Source organism: Hemicordylus capensis, chromosome 3, assembly GCF_027244095.1.
Source record: "Hemicordylus capensis ecotype Gifberg chromosome 3, rHemCap1.1.pri, whole genome shotgun sequence".
Classification (NCBI taxonomy): Eukaryota; Metazoa; Chordata; class Lepidosauria; order Squamata; family Cordylidae; genus Hemicordylus; species Hemicordylus capensis.
The window spans coordinates 288932652-288949050 of NC_069659.1; the positions used below are offsets into that span (position 1 = coordinate 288932652).

The window sequence follows — 16399 nt, forward strand, 5'->3', positions numbered from 1 at the left end:
ACCCTTTGAAAGAGCCCGATAATTAAAGTACGAAATCCAGTTAATAATCTGGTGAACCATTCATTTCTTCTCAAGCTTCAAATCTTGAGTATTCTTTGCAATGGCTGAGAAATAATATTGGCTGTCATATTGCACAGTGTTCCATCTGCCTTGTAGTGGAACATATGCACAGTTTCATAAGAGTTCCCTTGCACAAATGCAGGCAGTTGTGTTACTGACAGCCATTGAAAATGTTGATTGCTCAGTTGTTCTTGAATAAGTCCCCATATATGCACAAGAGTACTCTTGTCCAGCTGTATGTAAGCTCCGTTACAAGGCAGATGGCATCTTGCCCACTATGTTAGCCATTGTCTCTTCTTCTGAACCCTGTATAGCTAGTTGGAGATCTATGGATCACCACACAGTTGCCTATGGACAACTGTTTCAAATCTTTTCCCACGTAGTTGCCTATGTGGCAAAAGATTTGCTGTTGGAAAATATGTTTTCCAATAGCATTTCAAATCTTTTCCCACATAGTTGTCCACAACAATGTGGGAAAGAAATCTCTGAGCCAAGGTAAACCTACCAAACTTCCGTCAGGAGGTCATTCACACAATCAAAAACTGTGTTCTCCCTGGGTTTGATGCTAAAGAATAAAATAAAATTAAATTAAATTTAAAAAAATAAAAATGTGTGTTCCCAATTTTCGGTTGTATGCAAGCAAGGTTAGAGGAAAACTTGGGTAGGAGGAGTAGAAGCAAGGTAGGAGGAAAACCTGAGTAGCTCTTCCTCCTGCCTTGCTTCCACACAATCACTTCTACCCAGGTTTTCCTCTTACCTTGCTTTTACACAACCGTAAGTTGGGAGCACACACAGCTCCCAAACCTAGGTAGAACACAGTTTTTGATTGTGTAAATGTCCTCTAGGAATAATTGGTACTGGTTCTTATATGAAGTAGGAGATTGAGAAGAGCAGCTGAGCAGAGCATGGAATTCATAGGTTGGAGTCTTGGACCTTATAGGCAAATCCAACTTTTCCTTTACATACAACTGACTAGATAAGCAAAAATCTATAAAACATATAGAAGAACAATAAAAGCTGGTATTTAAAACCTTTGCTGTGACTTACATTTTACATGGTTTAGTGTTTTTCAGTCCTTGGTGGATGACTGGAACCACCAGTCAAGTCTTAGAAACTAGCACAATATAGTTGTTTCACTAAGCATATATTTAGGTTCTGGTTTTCCAGTCTCTTTGCAAGATAAGTGCACAGCAACACACAATGAAATTCTATTCTCACTTAGCTGCATTCTGCATTCACCTGGCTAAGATGTAAACAGCTATTCTGAGTGCCAAATCAAAGCCTTGGTCTAGATAATGTTGGAAAAGCAATTTCCCCTGTCAAATCACAATATCTTTTACAAACAAATTTGAAAGCTCCCCCTTCCACATAATTAAGCTAAAATATGGGAAAGAGAAATAGGCTTCCTGTTAAAACTTTCCACACACTAAGTCATTTATGTATAGAGGTCAGAAATTCCGTATTATTTTCCCTGGCTCAATAAGGTATGTCTTTTTGCTCAGCAAGAGACAGGTAGATAATACAGCATTAAAGGAGACAACACATTGGACTGTATACTGTATTGCATTCTACAAGGTTAATATCCTTCTATAAAACAGGGGCATATTCATATCTCAAGGATCTATCTGGGAATATAAGTTATAGCCATTATGATCATAGGAAGAGAATACATGAAGCCCAGACATGTTTAGTACCCCTAAGTCAGAAGAACCATGATGCGCTGTTCCTTACACTGTTGCTATAAAGGTTCTTTTGCCTTCTAGTTTCCTCTAAAGGAGAATCCCCCTTTTTTGGTTAAGTTTTTCATTGTATCTACTGGAGGTTTTTCACACATGACTCTAAGCCCCAGAGTTTTTTGTCCCCCAAAGCTGCTGGAAATAGAGGATTTTTTAACCCGGGGCATAACCCAGGCTAAGCCAGAATTCGCAGCCTCCCTTTGGAGAAAAACAAAGCCCTGTCTGTCCTGGTCCCTGATAGCCCGCAGGGATGTTGGATTAAATCCAGTGAATATGTGGACTGGCACAGTCCAGTGAAGAGTGGATTTGGCACGGGGTGGGGGGGTGGGGAGCCCTGTCTGTAAAACCTCTGGCTACTCCATTATAAAACTTCTAATCTAATACATTTTGAGGTTAACATTTCAGTATGTAGTGGCATTTACATTCACAACATTGGCTTTGGAAAAGCAAATTTCTAATAACTTTGCCAGCAAATTGATACTACAAATTAAAGTATTTCATTAAAATGTCCCCAATTTGGTTGAAGAGGACATATCTCCAACTCACAGTCATTCTGGTATACTTTTCTGCTCAAGTGGATGTAACAGGAGACACCACAGTCACACGCTTCCGTCTGAGGAAGAATTTGAGAGATGAAGATATGTCCCTATATCGAAGTCCACACAGATAAGGGGACAAAGCTTTGGGCAAAATCATGACCACGTTGCAGATAATCAAAGAGACCCATATTCCTTCCTGTAGTCCAATGATAGCATTAATGTAAAGCAGTGACTCTATCACAATGGCTAAAAGAGGAGAAAAATGAAAGAACAGAATAATGTGATGCATCAGGAATGTTACGCTGGCTCTAGAGAAGATGCTTTTCCATATTCCAGAATGTTTTGTTTTAAAATATAGAATCATATAGCAACAAAATATGAGAGACATACAGAGAAAAAGGGCAGAAACAGAAAGGACGTAGCAGAGTTTCACGGCATCATTTCCATGTAGAGTCATTATCAGTATTATAGGGACAGAGCAGGTTTCCACAGTACATTCATCATGTTTCTGAGTAATCTGGAGTGTTAAGAAGATGATCCCAGGTAAAACTCCTGAAGAGATCCATAGAAAGAGTATCAGCTGCTTTGTTCTTGAAGATGGCAAAATGGAAACATAATGCAAAGGCCACAAAATGGCCAAGTATGTGTCAAACACCATTGCTGCAGCGGTTAGCAACCCTCCACAGTAAGTCATTGCCAGCAAAAACAGCAGGATCACGCAGGCACTCTTGGGAAGCGTGAAGTTGGACACATTGAAAACCGCAGACATGGTGTAAAGGATCAGATATATCAAGTCGCAAAGCAAAGCATTTCCCAGCAGCAGGTACCTCGTTTCCTGACGTATGTTGACACGGGAGAAAATCACAAACAGGATGAAAGGAGTGATCAGGATGGCTGCGGTAAGACACATTATAGGTGGGATCAGGAACATCTTTGTCTTGGAGTGTGGAGGATAGGTGATCCATTCTTGCAGGCTGTGCAGGGAAGGTTTGTCCAAAGAGAAGGTGGCATTGAAGTCGAACTCTCGATATTGAGGGAATGTTGTGTTCAAAATCCTTGTTGATACACATAGTGAAAAGTTCATTTCTCCTGGAGATTTTGAGAACCAGCAGCAGACAAAGCCAGTTCTTCAATGCTGCATTTTTTCAACAACAGGCAGTAAGACATGTTATGGCAATCAGAATACCTATTGTAGCCAGCTTAATAACAACCATCTGCTGGCAAAAACAGGGGCTGGGGAGTAACTTCACAAGTAGATTCTGAAAGCTGGAATATCCCCCCTCCCCCCCACAACAAAATGGTACACTATGCTGAAGAAAGAAAAACGCCTTCATGGAACTTAAAATCCAAACTGTGGAGCAAACGCCCTGGGAAGGCAATAAGTGGGTTGGTTATCATTAAGAACTTGAGCTTGTTCTCACTGCATTACCACAGCAAAGAAGCAGATGGAATATTAGCTTGATTAAACAGATGCGGTGAGATAAACGGGGACATTCCAAATGTGCCAATACAATAGTCATAAATGGAGCCAGAGGATATCCAGAAGCGTAGAAATGTAATAAAAAAATATTGATTAAATGTAATCAATAAGAATGGTGCTCTTAACTCCTGCAATACAAATGCATCATAATCCTTTTTATAGATGATTCTTGGCAGACTGCAGTCATATATTTTCCGTCAATATGATTAACTTTTTATGTGTGTGCGTGCATTCTGTGAAGCCTTGGACACAAGCCCCTAGTCACCATACATAAGAGCAGGCCTGCACAACTGCAGCCCTCCTGCAGATGTTCGACTACAACTCCCATCATCCCTGACCATTCACCACAGTGGGTTAGGGATGATGGAGGTATAAGTTCAAAAGCAGCTTGGGGGCCAAAGTTGTACAGCCCTGCCCTGCAGTAACTAAGCCTAAGTAATTATTCCTTTGTTCCATTTCCCTCTTGTTCCTCTTTCTCCCTTTGTTGAATTGTTGATTGTAAGCGCCTTGAGGCAGGGACTTGTCCTATTGTTTTCAAAGTGCACCATGCAAGTAGATCAGGGGTTCCCAGTCTTGGATCCCCAGACTTACTTTCTTTCTTTCTTTCTTTCTTTCTTTCTTTCTTTCTTTCTTTCTTTCTTTCTTTCTTTCTTTCTTTCTTTATACATTTATATCCCACTCTTTCTCTGAGGTGCTCAGAGTGGTGCACATTATTGTTATCTTCACAACAGCCCTGTGAGGTAGGTTAGGCTAAGAGATACATGACTGGCCTAGAGTCACCCAATGAGTTTCATGTTGAACTAGAACTTCCAACATCCCCAATCACAATGGTCAAAGGCCATCGTTGCTGGGGGTGGTGAAACTGTAGCCCAACAGCATCTGGTGGGACTACAATTGATTTAGATCTCCTAACATAGATGGAACTATACAAATTATATACATGCATACCCACAAAATTGTTGGAGCTAGGACCCTGGAAGCATCAGCTCTCCACTGCAATGTCTCATAGTGACCACTGGGATTTTTTTAGGGTCATGGATAAAAGTGTTGGACTCTTCCCCTCTTTGTTCTTCCAGTGTTGGTCTCTATTTTGTCTCTCCAGAGATGGCTGTTTGTTTTGGTCTCTCTCTTCAGCCATGAGCTACAGCTGAAATTAAGCTGCAGGCTTTTTCACATTTGTTTGTAACCTTTCTTTAAATAAATCTTTGTAGTTCTTCAAAATTAAAGAACTGTCTCACGACCTCTTGCTTTGCTGCTTTCTCACCAAACCGGTTTTGTTTTGCTATTTGGAGACGGAACTGCCATTCTTCTCCTATAAGAATGAGTGACGTCTTACATACTTGTAAACCAGATGCTGTGAGATACATGGCACCAAAGTAAACTGGGGTCAATACAGGGATTAACGTCTGGCTTGAACCCCTAATCTAAGTGTTTTGTGGTCTCTTCACACACTTCGGACAAAAAATGTCTGAAGGGGTAACCTCCCCTTCCCCCAGAAGGGCTCTGTGTGACCCAGAAGTGGGTCCATGAGGGTTATGAAGCCCTCAAAGACCTACTTCTAGGTCCCACAGAGGCCTTCTGGGGTAGGGTTGCCATATTCTGGCTTTCCAAATCTGGGTACCTAATTTGCATATTATGTAAACTGGCTGGAAAATGATTTCTGAGCAGAATAGTAAGTGTACATTTTGCTCCATAACTCCGCTTCTACAAGGGCTAGAGCTTAGCATTTAAATTTTTTTTAAAATCTGAAATCTGGGAGAATCTGGGTGGGCTAAGTAAGATGGGTGAGATGCTTAAAATCCAGGTGAAACCCAGAATTTCGGGGGACATGGCAACTCTATTCTGCAGGAAGCAGAGATTGGTGAAGATCCCCCTGCTCCCGCCCCAGCAGCGCCAATGCTTCTCAGCGGAGCGCCAGTGCTTCATTAATCCTTCGGTACTTAGTTACATCATTACTCCCATGGGACCTTTTCTGTAGGGGGAGCAAATCCTCTAATCCTATACCAATTTTCCTGGAGCTGTTACCCCAAGAGTATGACCCCTCTTATTTATTTGTTTGTTTGTTTATAATATTTCTATACCACCCCAAACTTACGTCTCTTGCCACCGCCTCCAGATGCCCATGGTTACCTCTGCTAAATGGACAAAGAGGCACCTTTCAAAGTGATGATTCTCTTTATATTTAGCAGGGGGCGCAACTGTCCCTATCCATCCTCAGCACAGCATCACTCCTGTGGCTGTCGCTGGTGCCCACTTTGGTTTCTTTTCAGACTGTGAGCCGTTCCTGTGACAGGAAATCAACTTCTTATTGTGATTCTTTTTCTAGGTAAACTGCTTTGTTGAAAAGTGGTATACAAACTGTAGTAGTAGTAGTAGCAGCAGCAGCAGCAGCAGCAGCACTAGCAGATGCCAGTCTGGAAGTCAGTCAGAGGCTCCAAGCATGTTACCATTATATTATCTCACAGGAATGGTCTCACAGATCTTCTAGGTCTCCTGTTGACTACTGAGGGAGGCACTAGAACTCTCTCATTTCATACTTTAACCATGATTTTTATTAAATTTAAAAATTCAAAAGGGTGGGGGGAAGCACCTCCTTTTGCTCCTCCCCCATGGACAACCAAGAATGTGTGAACAAATATATTTTATGAAAATCCAGGAAGTCACAAGGGTAGTTGTGATGGAGTCCTGAACTGGAAGGAAGCAAATCAGAGAAGATCATGAATACAGAAGATCATACTCTTTGTCACCAGATTGTGAGATTTCCAGATTAATTGAACAAATATGCACTGAAAGGGCAGCTTTCATACTGCTGGCTTGAACTGCTGGCAATCTGAGTGCCTTCTGCTTACAGCAGGGCAGCCAAGCCTCCTGCCCACCTTCTTATTATGTGGCTGCTCAGTGGCTGCCATGTATGTGTTACTCTGCTCCTCATTTCCCCACAGTTATTGGAAAAATGTGAAATGGAGGGTATTTATTATTATTATTATTATTATTACATTTATATCCCGTTCTTCCTCCAAGGAGCCCAGAGCGGTGTACTACATACTTGAGTTTCTCCTCACAACAACCCTGTGAAGTAGGTTGGGCTGAGAGAGAAGTGACTGGCCCAGAGTTACCCAGCTAGTTTCATGGCTGAATGAGGATTTGAACTCGGGTCTCCCTGGTCCTAGTCCAGCACTCTAACCACTACACCATGCTGGCTCTCACACAGTAGGTCTCAAAGCATGATATCAGGGTCCTGTTCCACATTCTGCAATACCAGTTGTAAATCCCTGCAACAGATGCTTTTAATCAAATCAAACTGAAGTGTGCCAAATGTTCAGTATATCTAGAAAATAAGCAGTTTCCTTTACTGCAGAGTGTGTAGATGGTTCCTAATTTTACAAGAGGCCTTAGAAAACATTCTAGTACATAAGTAGACTCCTACACTGCTAAATACAAAGGATGCTAAAATTAAAGATGCCTAACATAGAATGCCGGAGCCATCTTTCAAGTTATCCAAAATGAGCTGAAATCCTGGTGACGTTTTACTTCCTTGACAGAAGTTTGATGAAAATCTTCTGGTTCAACCCAAAACCCAGTTAGCCAAGAAAAAGTCACTTTAGTAGCCATATCCCAAGAAATCAGTCAGATGCATAAACTGAAAGCGTAGTTTAAATGTTGTAAAATACTGAGGTCATTTGCACAGTCAAAAACTATGTTCTACCCGGGTTTTGGAGCTGTGTGTGCTCTCAATTTCCAGTTGTGTGGAAGCAACGTAGGAGGAAAACCTGGGTAGCTTGTCCTCCTAACTTGCTTCCACTCAATCATTTCTACCCATATTTTCCTCTTACCTTGCTTCCACACAACCAAAAATTGGGAGCACATGCAGCTCCCAAACCTGGGTAGAACACACTTCCTGATTGTGTGAATGACATCACTGCATCATTTTCTCCCTCCCTCCCTCCCTCCTTCCTTCCTCTTCTTTCCTTGTTTCCTTCCAGTTGTCTGTATGCTCTGAAACATCCCAGCCATGATGACTGCAATAAATCACTTCTAGGCAAACCTGAAAAAAATGTAAACAAACAAACCTACATATAACTTTATGGTGCAATGGCATAGCTAGGGCGGAGGGGCAGTTGTTTGCCCCCCAACTACTGCTCCTGCCACCCACGCTGCACTCTCTATTCCCAACTGAAATGACAAGTGGCAGTGGTGGGTGAGTGCTGCAGCAGCTACAGCAGAAGCAGTTGGTTGGCAGAGGGAGGGAGGCGATCCATGTTCCAAGGACACCTTGGAACACTGGCAGCTCTTCCCCCCTTGAGGTGACTTTATTGTTTCAGCCTTCACATCTAAATGGCCATGTGAATATACTGCAAGAGTAAATTTACATGTTATGGCCTATATGTAGAGACTGCTGCAAATGACATCTACATACCAACTTCTCCATGCAGTGGCCATAGCATGTAATACTTTTTACCATGCAGTGCAGATCAGGGCTGCTCAACTTTGGTCCTCCTGCAGATGTTTGGCCTACAACTCCCGTAGTCTCTGGCTATTAGACACTGTGGCTGGGGAATATGGGAGTTGCAGTCCAAAAGCAGCTGGAGGGCTGAAGTTGAGCAGCCCTGATGTAGACCCTCCACAATTTCATCTATCTATCTATCTATCTATCTAGCTAGCTAGCTAGCTATCCTCTTTCTTGTCACCAATCCAAGGTGGCTAACAGCAACAAAAACATACCTCAAAACAAATGCAATCATTTAAAACATCGCGAAACATCCCAATAAATAATAAATTGTAATAAAAGTGGACAGAATAAAAGAATAATAAAAAGCCCATCAACCAACTTAAAGTAACTTAAAACAGCCTCCTTGTCAGCTGCCTGACCTAGCCACCCCAAATGCCCATGAAAAAAGTAACGTCTTAACCGTGTCTTAAGCCAGCACATGAAAGGGTACACTACAGGGGCCAAACAGGCTTCTACAATGTCGATGCTACCACTGTGAAGACCCTAATTTTGTTAGATGCCCACTGTACCTCTGATCGCAAGAACACCTGCAGTAGGGCCTCTGATGCCAAAGTATAAGAGGTGTTACATATGGGAGTAGGTAGTCCTTAAGGTGGTATTATTATTATTATTATTATTATTATTATTATTATTATTATTAATGCTTTTCAATAAAGAACTCAAAGCAAAAGGATTGACAAAATGGTTTCCTGCCCAAAAAAGACTCAACAGTCTAAAAAGAAGCACAATGGAGACATCACCAATAACCACAGAGAGGGAATGCCATGTTGGACTGAATAGGGATGGTTGCTCTCTCCCTGCTAAATATGAGAGCCACCACTTGAAAAGCAGAGCTCTAAAGGTTGCAGAGTTCTAAAGGTTGAAACCAGCACCTTGAAATGAACCCAGAATCAAATACACCTAACACAGATCCTTCAGAATTGGGATGATCTGCTCACAATCAGTGTTCCCTCTAACAGAGATTCTCAGATGTTGTTGACTACAAGTCCCATAATCCCCAAGCAAAAGCCATTGCAGCTGGGGATTCTGGGAGTTGTAGTCAACAACTTCTGGGAATCCCTGTTAGAGGGAACACTGATCCCAATGTGCAGTCCTGGTTAACAGCCCTTCAGCAGCGTTTTGTATTAGCTGTAATTTCCAGACTGTCTCCAAGGGCAGCCCCATGGGGAGCAAACTGCAGTAACCCCATCTGGAGGTGACCAGGGCATGGATAACTGTAGCTCCATACCAGTGCCACACAGTCCAGGCTGCAATTGTTACCAGCTGAGCTTATTTTGCCCACTCCCAGAAGTCACTCTGTTTGCAACTGCATCTCCAAGCTTGGCACCGCAAAGTGAGCTCCCAGTATGTAAGAACATAAGAACAGCCCTGCTGGATTAGGCACAAGGCCCATCTAGTCCAGCATCCTGTTTCACACAGTGGCCCACCAGATGCCTCTGAGAAGCCCAAAGGCAAGAGGTGAGGGCACGCCCTCTCTCCTGCTGTTGTTCCCCTGCAACTGGTATTGAGAGGCATCATGCCTATGTTATACATGAGGACAAGTCACTTAGCTGGCAGTGGACTAGTCACCCCCAGATTTGGCTACAAGCACCACAAATTGTAAAGGGGATGGTGCTTGTAGCCAAATCTGGCTACAAGCTCCCTCTTTCTTATGAGGGGGCCCCAGCAGCTAAGCAGACTCCAGAACTAGCTACTGCGAGTTATCTGGCATCCAAGGTCATTTTGGATTTAGGATGAACTCTAAAACTCCCCTCATCCTCTCGCAAGAGAGCTAACACCTGGTGCTAACGAAGCAATTAGGCCAGAAAGGGAAGACAGATAAGACAAGTGCTGCAGCAGCCTCCCTCACAATAGGGATGAGTCAGTGACGTAACAGAAAAGGTGCACATTGGAACTTTTGATAGAATTATTGGGAGAGTCAGTCCCAGCACAAGATACTCTTTTGACGCACCTGCATACACTAGTTTTCATTACAATCAGCCTCGCATACAATAGGCAATTCACACACCTTCCTACTCAGGAAGGACGATCAGACACAATGCATTACGAAAAAGCCTGTCTGGACTCCCCTATGCAACAAAGCATGACAACAGCAAAGTACCCCCAAGGCATGCTTTGGGATATAAGTATCCCTAACCCCATGACTCAGTGTGCTTCCTCATATATTATACACTTGGGACTCCACTGCTACAAGTGCTCTCTTGTGCTTTGCACTTGGGACTCCATCAGACTGCAACAAGGACTTCAGCAAGACCATCTTCGTGCTCCCCTCTCCATTGGGGCCACCCGAGCTGAAATCACTACCTGCCTGGCCAATTTGCTGCCCTCATGCCAAGGCTCAGATCATTGTGCCTGGTTTTAGATCGGTCCCCCTGCCAATCTATCCAGCTGACCGGACGCTGGAACTTTCCTCATGAGCAACCCCACTAACTCCTTCAACTCTCCTGCTTTCTACTTTGCCTCCTCAGTTGGATGCTAGTCTACAGCTGCCTGAGTCGGATCTTCGTAAGGACAGGCGATATAGCCTCTTGCCCGGCTCCTTCAGGCCTAAATCTATCCCTTTCTCTTATTTCTGAAACCTTACTCCCCCACCGCCACCACCATCTCAAAGTAACTCTCTCTAGCCCGCCTAGAAATTTATGCATAATTTGGAAGTTTAAGCTAAATGTACCTTACAATAGTCTGTTTTTAAACATATTTGTATTGCTTTTATGTTAGGACTGCCTAGGAACTTATGTATTGGTTTTATTGTCTTCCAATAAATTCCTTTTTGTTAATTAAAACCTCTCTCCCAAGCCGGTTTTCTAGAGTTCAGACACTTGCACAAATGAAAACTGCTTGGGACTGCCTCCCCTTTTGAGCTAAATTCCCCACATTCACCTGAACTGGGGGTGTCGACCAACCATCCCCAAGGCAGTTCCATCAACACAATCAGAGATTCATGTGGTATATGGTGCGATATATGATTGCACTGCCCTGGCTCTGCCTCCACTCCAAAGCATTTTCAGTGGTATCCATGTAGAATCCTGGCCACAGGAGCTGGCAGCTGACCTCTGCTGCCTCCCCCCATGCCCAGCAGGAACCACTCAGCTTAGCTATGGCTGGAGGTGCCAAGGGATGAATCACCCAGCAATGCCACTGTGCCATGAGCTGAGCTAAGATGGGGGTGTGGACTATGATGCTTTTGGTGTCAAGCCCCCTTTGGCTCTCTTTATCCCACCATCAGCTCCCTTCTAGTGTGAAATTTCAGCACAAAAAAGCAGTGTTTCTTCATTATTTCCATTTAATCACATCTCTAAAAAGGAACATCACTCAATTACCCTGATAGATGTTCCATAATTATGTATGGTAACAAACTATAGGCATTAGTTCATGCGTAGTTATCTTTGAATACTAGCAATATAATGATATAGGATGTACATATGGCTATTTCAAAACCTGTTATTTGCAGTGAATAACTAGAATCATGAATCTTTTCGCATGGAAGCTCCACACAGTGGAGGCTAGCAGGGAGTGTTTACCAGCTACTAAGCAGATGGCTGGAAAAAACATCTAAAATTGGCTACATGTGAAAACTTGGTCTATGCAGGGTATGTTATCGAATACCTGAAAAGACTGAAGAGCTGGGGAAGAGGAGGAGGTGGAGGTGGTGGTGGTGGTGGGTGGGAGGGAGGGAGGGGGAGAGAGGAGGAGCAAAGCAGGGAAGAGAAGAAATCATACAGTCCCTTCGAGTCTCAAATGCATTACAGGGGATTTTGCATAAAGAGACTCTGCAGCCTCAGCAACAAGAATGAAATAGCAAGGATTTCTGTTACTGATGTGGTAAGATAGGGTGAGTAGGATCTTTTGTTGCCTTGGCTTGTCACTGGGTTTTGGTGCAAGGGTGCGGTGTGGTGTTGTTTTCTCTTTGTCCCACTAGCAATGTGTACATGATGATTTGGGGAGAATTGCTGTCGTGGCTCCTTTTTCATATGTTTGAATCTTAATGTGCATATGCATTCTTTGTGTAGGCATTGAACAGCAAGGTGATGATGAGAACTCACTGGCTGCTGGAAGCTTTGCGGGCTGGTACAGCAGACTGCCAAATGTAGCCAGTAATGAAATGCTGATTTCCTCTCAGGTATACTGCAAAGATTGTTGTTGAGCTCTTTCCCTTCTGGAGGAAGGATAGTGATTGGGTCGCTTACTGTACTGGATGCCGTGCAGTTCTTCCATAAGGTGTGAATTAATGTATATGTATCTCTCTCTCTCAAAGTAGAACACTCTCTAGGCTTCAGGCATGAGGGAAACAGAGAGGGGAGGAAAACCTGTGCAAACTAGTGGCATAGAATTTTAACATTAAAAAAAAATTGTGCAGCAAATTAATCCTTTCCCCACATTCCTGTGTATAATTCTCTCTTCATCTTTCATTTCCACATTAGCCATAAGGAGTAATTACTGCTCTTCTTTGGAGAATGAGATGAGGAGCTATCCATTGTGCTGATCATCTAGAAACATTACAGTTTGCAAGGGAGGGGGGAATGAATACTTCCATTATTGATATGTACATTCACCCAAACAGAAGAGATGTGTGATAAAACGAAGGTCTTTTCCTGTTATGTGACAACTGTCATTTTACTTAACAGTTGGTTTTGCTTAATTAGAGAATCAGACTTCTCCTCTTGCTAAAAAGATTAGGGGTCCAAACAAAGATATGTCTAATACTGGGGCGGGGGAAGGAGAATACTGCTTGAATGTACAGAGAATTTCAATTTTGTTCATGGCATATTAATCCTGAGAATAATCCAATGGAGATTCACATGTTTCCACCTATTCATGAGAAAATTGGACTGATCTAAAATGATATTCAAATTAGAAAGCTATTTCTCCCATGAGAGGTAGGTGATAAGCATGGCTGATGAAACAAGAAAGCAATGTTGCAAGTAAATAAGGTTTTTAAGTATTGGACCCCATGTTGCATGGATCTATATAGAACACACACACACCCCTTTTTGACATGACTCCTTTGTGTCTCCTTTTTTCTGTTTTTCTTTCAAAATGGAAACTGAGTGGCTATTTTTAGAACAATCAGTTTAAACAGTGAGAAGATCAGCAGTTATTTAAAAGCATCTTTGCATCCCACTCTAAAGGAATAGAACAGGAATAATTTCTTGAACTGGCCATAACTGCTAAATACAAAAATACTATACAGAAGCATTCTATAGGGTGATGAACAAACTAAAATGGGAAACCAAAATTTCTAAAAACATCATGTAAATATGTAATATTTATTTAATATGTAATCATATACACTTTATATAATAAGTACATCTTTACATACTAGTCTTAAATAGTTAACTAAAGCATTCCTTGGTCATTCCAAATGGATAAGCCATTTTCTTCTTAGGTTTTCTACTGTCAGTAAACCCAACTAGCAATTTCTAGAACAAGTGTGCCTATGTAAATAATGGTAATGAAAAGTCTTTAGCAAATTGCCTACAAAACTTACTAGGGAAGAGACAATGATTCAACCTTTTAATTAAATTGTGGCAGTGACAAATGAGTAATCTGAGATGAGGTTTAAGAAAAAAAGTAAAGAAATTATTTACTACACATCCTTTTTTAATTGTTGATTAAAACTCTTTACTGTTTTTTGTCCTTGTGACCATGCATCTAAAAACAGAAAAGTAAACTGAGATTCAATCTAGACGCAGGAGCATTCAGTCATCTATATATCAACATCACAATCCCATGGCAACTCTAAAAGGGGTTGTTTAATTAAAGAATGTTCATACAGCTAAAAGCATTCACGTTGCTTAATTATATTATTTTGTTTGTTTATTTGATGAGTTAAATAAACAACAACAATAAAAATAGCTTGTGTTTCTCTACATCCTGATTTTAGAAGCAAGTCAGTCCACATATCAGTTAAGCCAAACTGCTTGTTTTTAAGTCAGTATTTATTTATATCTATGTAAACTGCTTTTGGAACTTTTGTTGAAAAGCAGTATATACATATTCAACGCATTTGTTGTAGTATGATTCCCTTGACTTTAAGGGGTCAAACTGATTCACACAACTGTTTTTGATATGACTACAACTTCCCCCCACAAGTTTGGTACACTTGTTTGGTACACTTGTTTGGTAAAGTGCTCGTATACAAGCTGCAAAATAACAACTTGCCACACACTAGGTTAGCATTCATAAGCCCAGTAAAAAATAAACTTGGAGTAACTTCATTATGTCAAAGATGGTTCTATGATTCATTCTGCAGATGGCCAATACACAAGTGCTCAGGCTTAAATTATTTATGTGCCAGCTGGAAGTAAAGTTGTTTCTTGATGAAGGAAGACAGCTGAATATAACAGTAATCGTTGACAAGCCTTGACTATTCAGCTGGGAAACTATCAATTTAATAGAAAAAATTAGTGAGTGCAAAGAATAAAGTATTCACTATTCTAAAAACAACAACACTGCCCCATATTATCTTTAACCTGAAACACTGGTTAAAGAAGCTAGAGGTTTATGAATGTTCTTTGTACCATCATAAGTAGTTGTGTATCACGGAAATCAGTCCTAAAACAGAACTGTTGATACATGTTTCCATTGGCTTACATTCTGTGCAGTATGGAACAGAGAAATGTACCTGCAGGAAAACTTTACTGGAGTCCAGGCATTGTGCTGCTGAGCAGCCAAAGCCTGTGAAGGAGGAGGGGAAACTATTTTTGCTGCTCCCTCCTCCCTCTGAAAGTACTGTTTGGCTTTGGAAATATGTCCCTGTGGGTCATGCAGGCCTCAGGGACAAATTTCTGAAGCAATTTAAAAAAAAAAAACCTTTGGAGGGAGGGGGAGCAACAAATGTAGCTTCCTCTCCCCCTTCATGTATGTTTATCTGTTCAGTAACATGCTGGATGAGCTCCGAGACAGCATTTCTGCAGGCTTGATGCTCTGTTTTGCCCTACTGACACTGCACACAATATGAGCCGATGTCTTCAGTGGAATGAATTACATGTTTCCATGACTGGACAAGGATTCCTGGTGCCCCAGGCAAAGCCTGGCTTTGGCGCCCTCCGCGCCCTTTGCCTGCATTGGTAGGCACCTCCTGTCAAGAGGCTGAGTGGATAGGTGGGCAGGCACTTTTCATCAACCAAGCAGGTGCGTGGCTAGCCGGGCAGTCCCCGTTGTCTGAGTGAATGGGCAGACAGGCAATCCCTGTCATCCTCCTACGTGTCCACCTGTCCTTGCCACTATGCTGCTTTCACCTGCTGCTCCTGCCACTGTCAGCTGCTTCTGAACAGTCGGCTTGCCGAAGTGCATCATAATGACCAGAAACAGCCAGTAGTGGCAGGAGTGGCAGACAGAGGCAATGAGGAGAGCAAGCGGGCAGCTGGGTGGGTGACAGGGATGAGGTGGTCCATGACCAGGCCGTTTGCACCCTTCCCTGCTTGGTGCCCTAGGCAACTGCCTAGTTCACATAATGGATGGGCCATACCTGCATATTTCAGCAGAAAGAGTGCTTATTCTTGAATAAGTCATGCTGGAGCAGTGGGTGTTAAGGTCTAGATCATCAATAGCTGTAATGAATGATTAATTTGAACAAGTTTAAAAATGAGACATCCAATGATTTAAGTTGACTCAGCAACCTTTGTTCAAGCAGACTCATGGTTTACTGATGGAAAAATCATGCACGAAGGACTAAGCCACTTCAGTACAGTACTATTTCCCAGGACTTTTAGAGTGGGCAGCAAATGTTCCTACAAAGGAAGGACAGTTGCTAGGGAAACCACAAAGTCCTTCCTGACCTGCTGATCCACTATGGATATCTTGATTAGATTAGGAGCCGGTATCTAAACAGACCCTCTCCAATCAACAGAGTCCACTGCTTCTTTATTTATGTCATCCCACTCCCCCCGGAATATTTATATACCACTTTTCGACAAAAGTTCCCAAAGCGGTTTACATAGAGAAAACAATAATAAATTAATAAGATGGCTCCTTGTCCCCAAAGTCTAAAAAGAAACATAAGGTAGACACCAGTAACAGCCACTGGGAGGATGCGGTGCTGGGGTTGGATAGGGCCAGTTGCTCTCCCCCT

The 16399-nt window shown here is 42.3% G+C and overlaps 2 protein-coding genes across 4 annotated transcripts in view; one reads left to right on the plus strand and one right to left on the minus strand.

Moving 5' to 3' along the window:
• Positions 1 to 2366: 2366 nt before the first annotated feature.
• Positions 2367 to 3419, minus strand: GPR148 (G protein-coupled receptor 148). Its single transcript, XM_053308997.1, has 2 exons — positions 2726 to 3419; positions 2367 to 2581 (listed from the first exon to the last, which is right to left on the minus strand). The coding sequence occupies exons 1-2, from the start codon at positions 3417 to 3419 to the stop codon at positions 2367 to 2369; spliced, it is 909 nt and encodes a 302-aa protein (XP_053164972.1).
• An 8598-nt stretch (positions 3420 to 12017) lies between these two features.
• AMER3 (APC membrane recruitment protein 3) overlaps positions 12018 to 16399 on the plus strand; it is a 30286-nt gene continuing 25904 nt past the window's right edge. The window contains exons 1-2 of one of the 3 annotated variants that reach the window (XM_053312572.1): positions 12018 to 12157; positions 12336 to 12445. The gene's annotated coding sequence lies outside the window, so the exon portion shown is untranslated. Of the gene's footprint in view, positions 12158 to 12335; positions 12544 to 16399 lie in introns of those variants that run through there. The other 2 variants (XM_053312573.1, XM_053312574.1) reach the window with 2 other exon arrangements.

What these genes read in the sequence shown, in the direction of transcription:
- GPR148 (XM_053308997.1), bottom strand. Translation starts at nt 3,419, where the DNA reads ATGAACTTTTCACTATGTGTATCAACAAGGATTTTGAACACAACATTC. An exon ending in TGTTTCTGCCCTTTTTCTCT is followed by an intron (nt 2,582 to 2,725) that starts GTATGTCTCTCA and finishes CTCCTCTTTTAG; the next exon opens with CCATTGTGATAGAGTCACTG.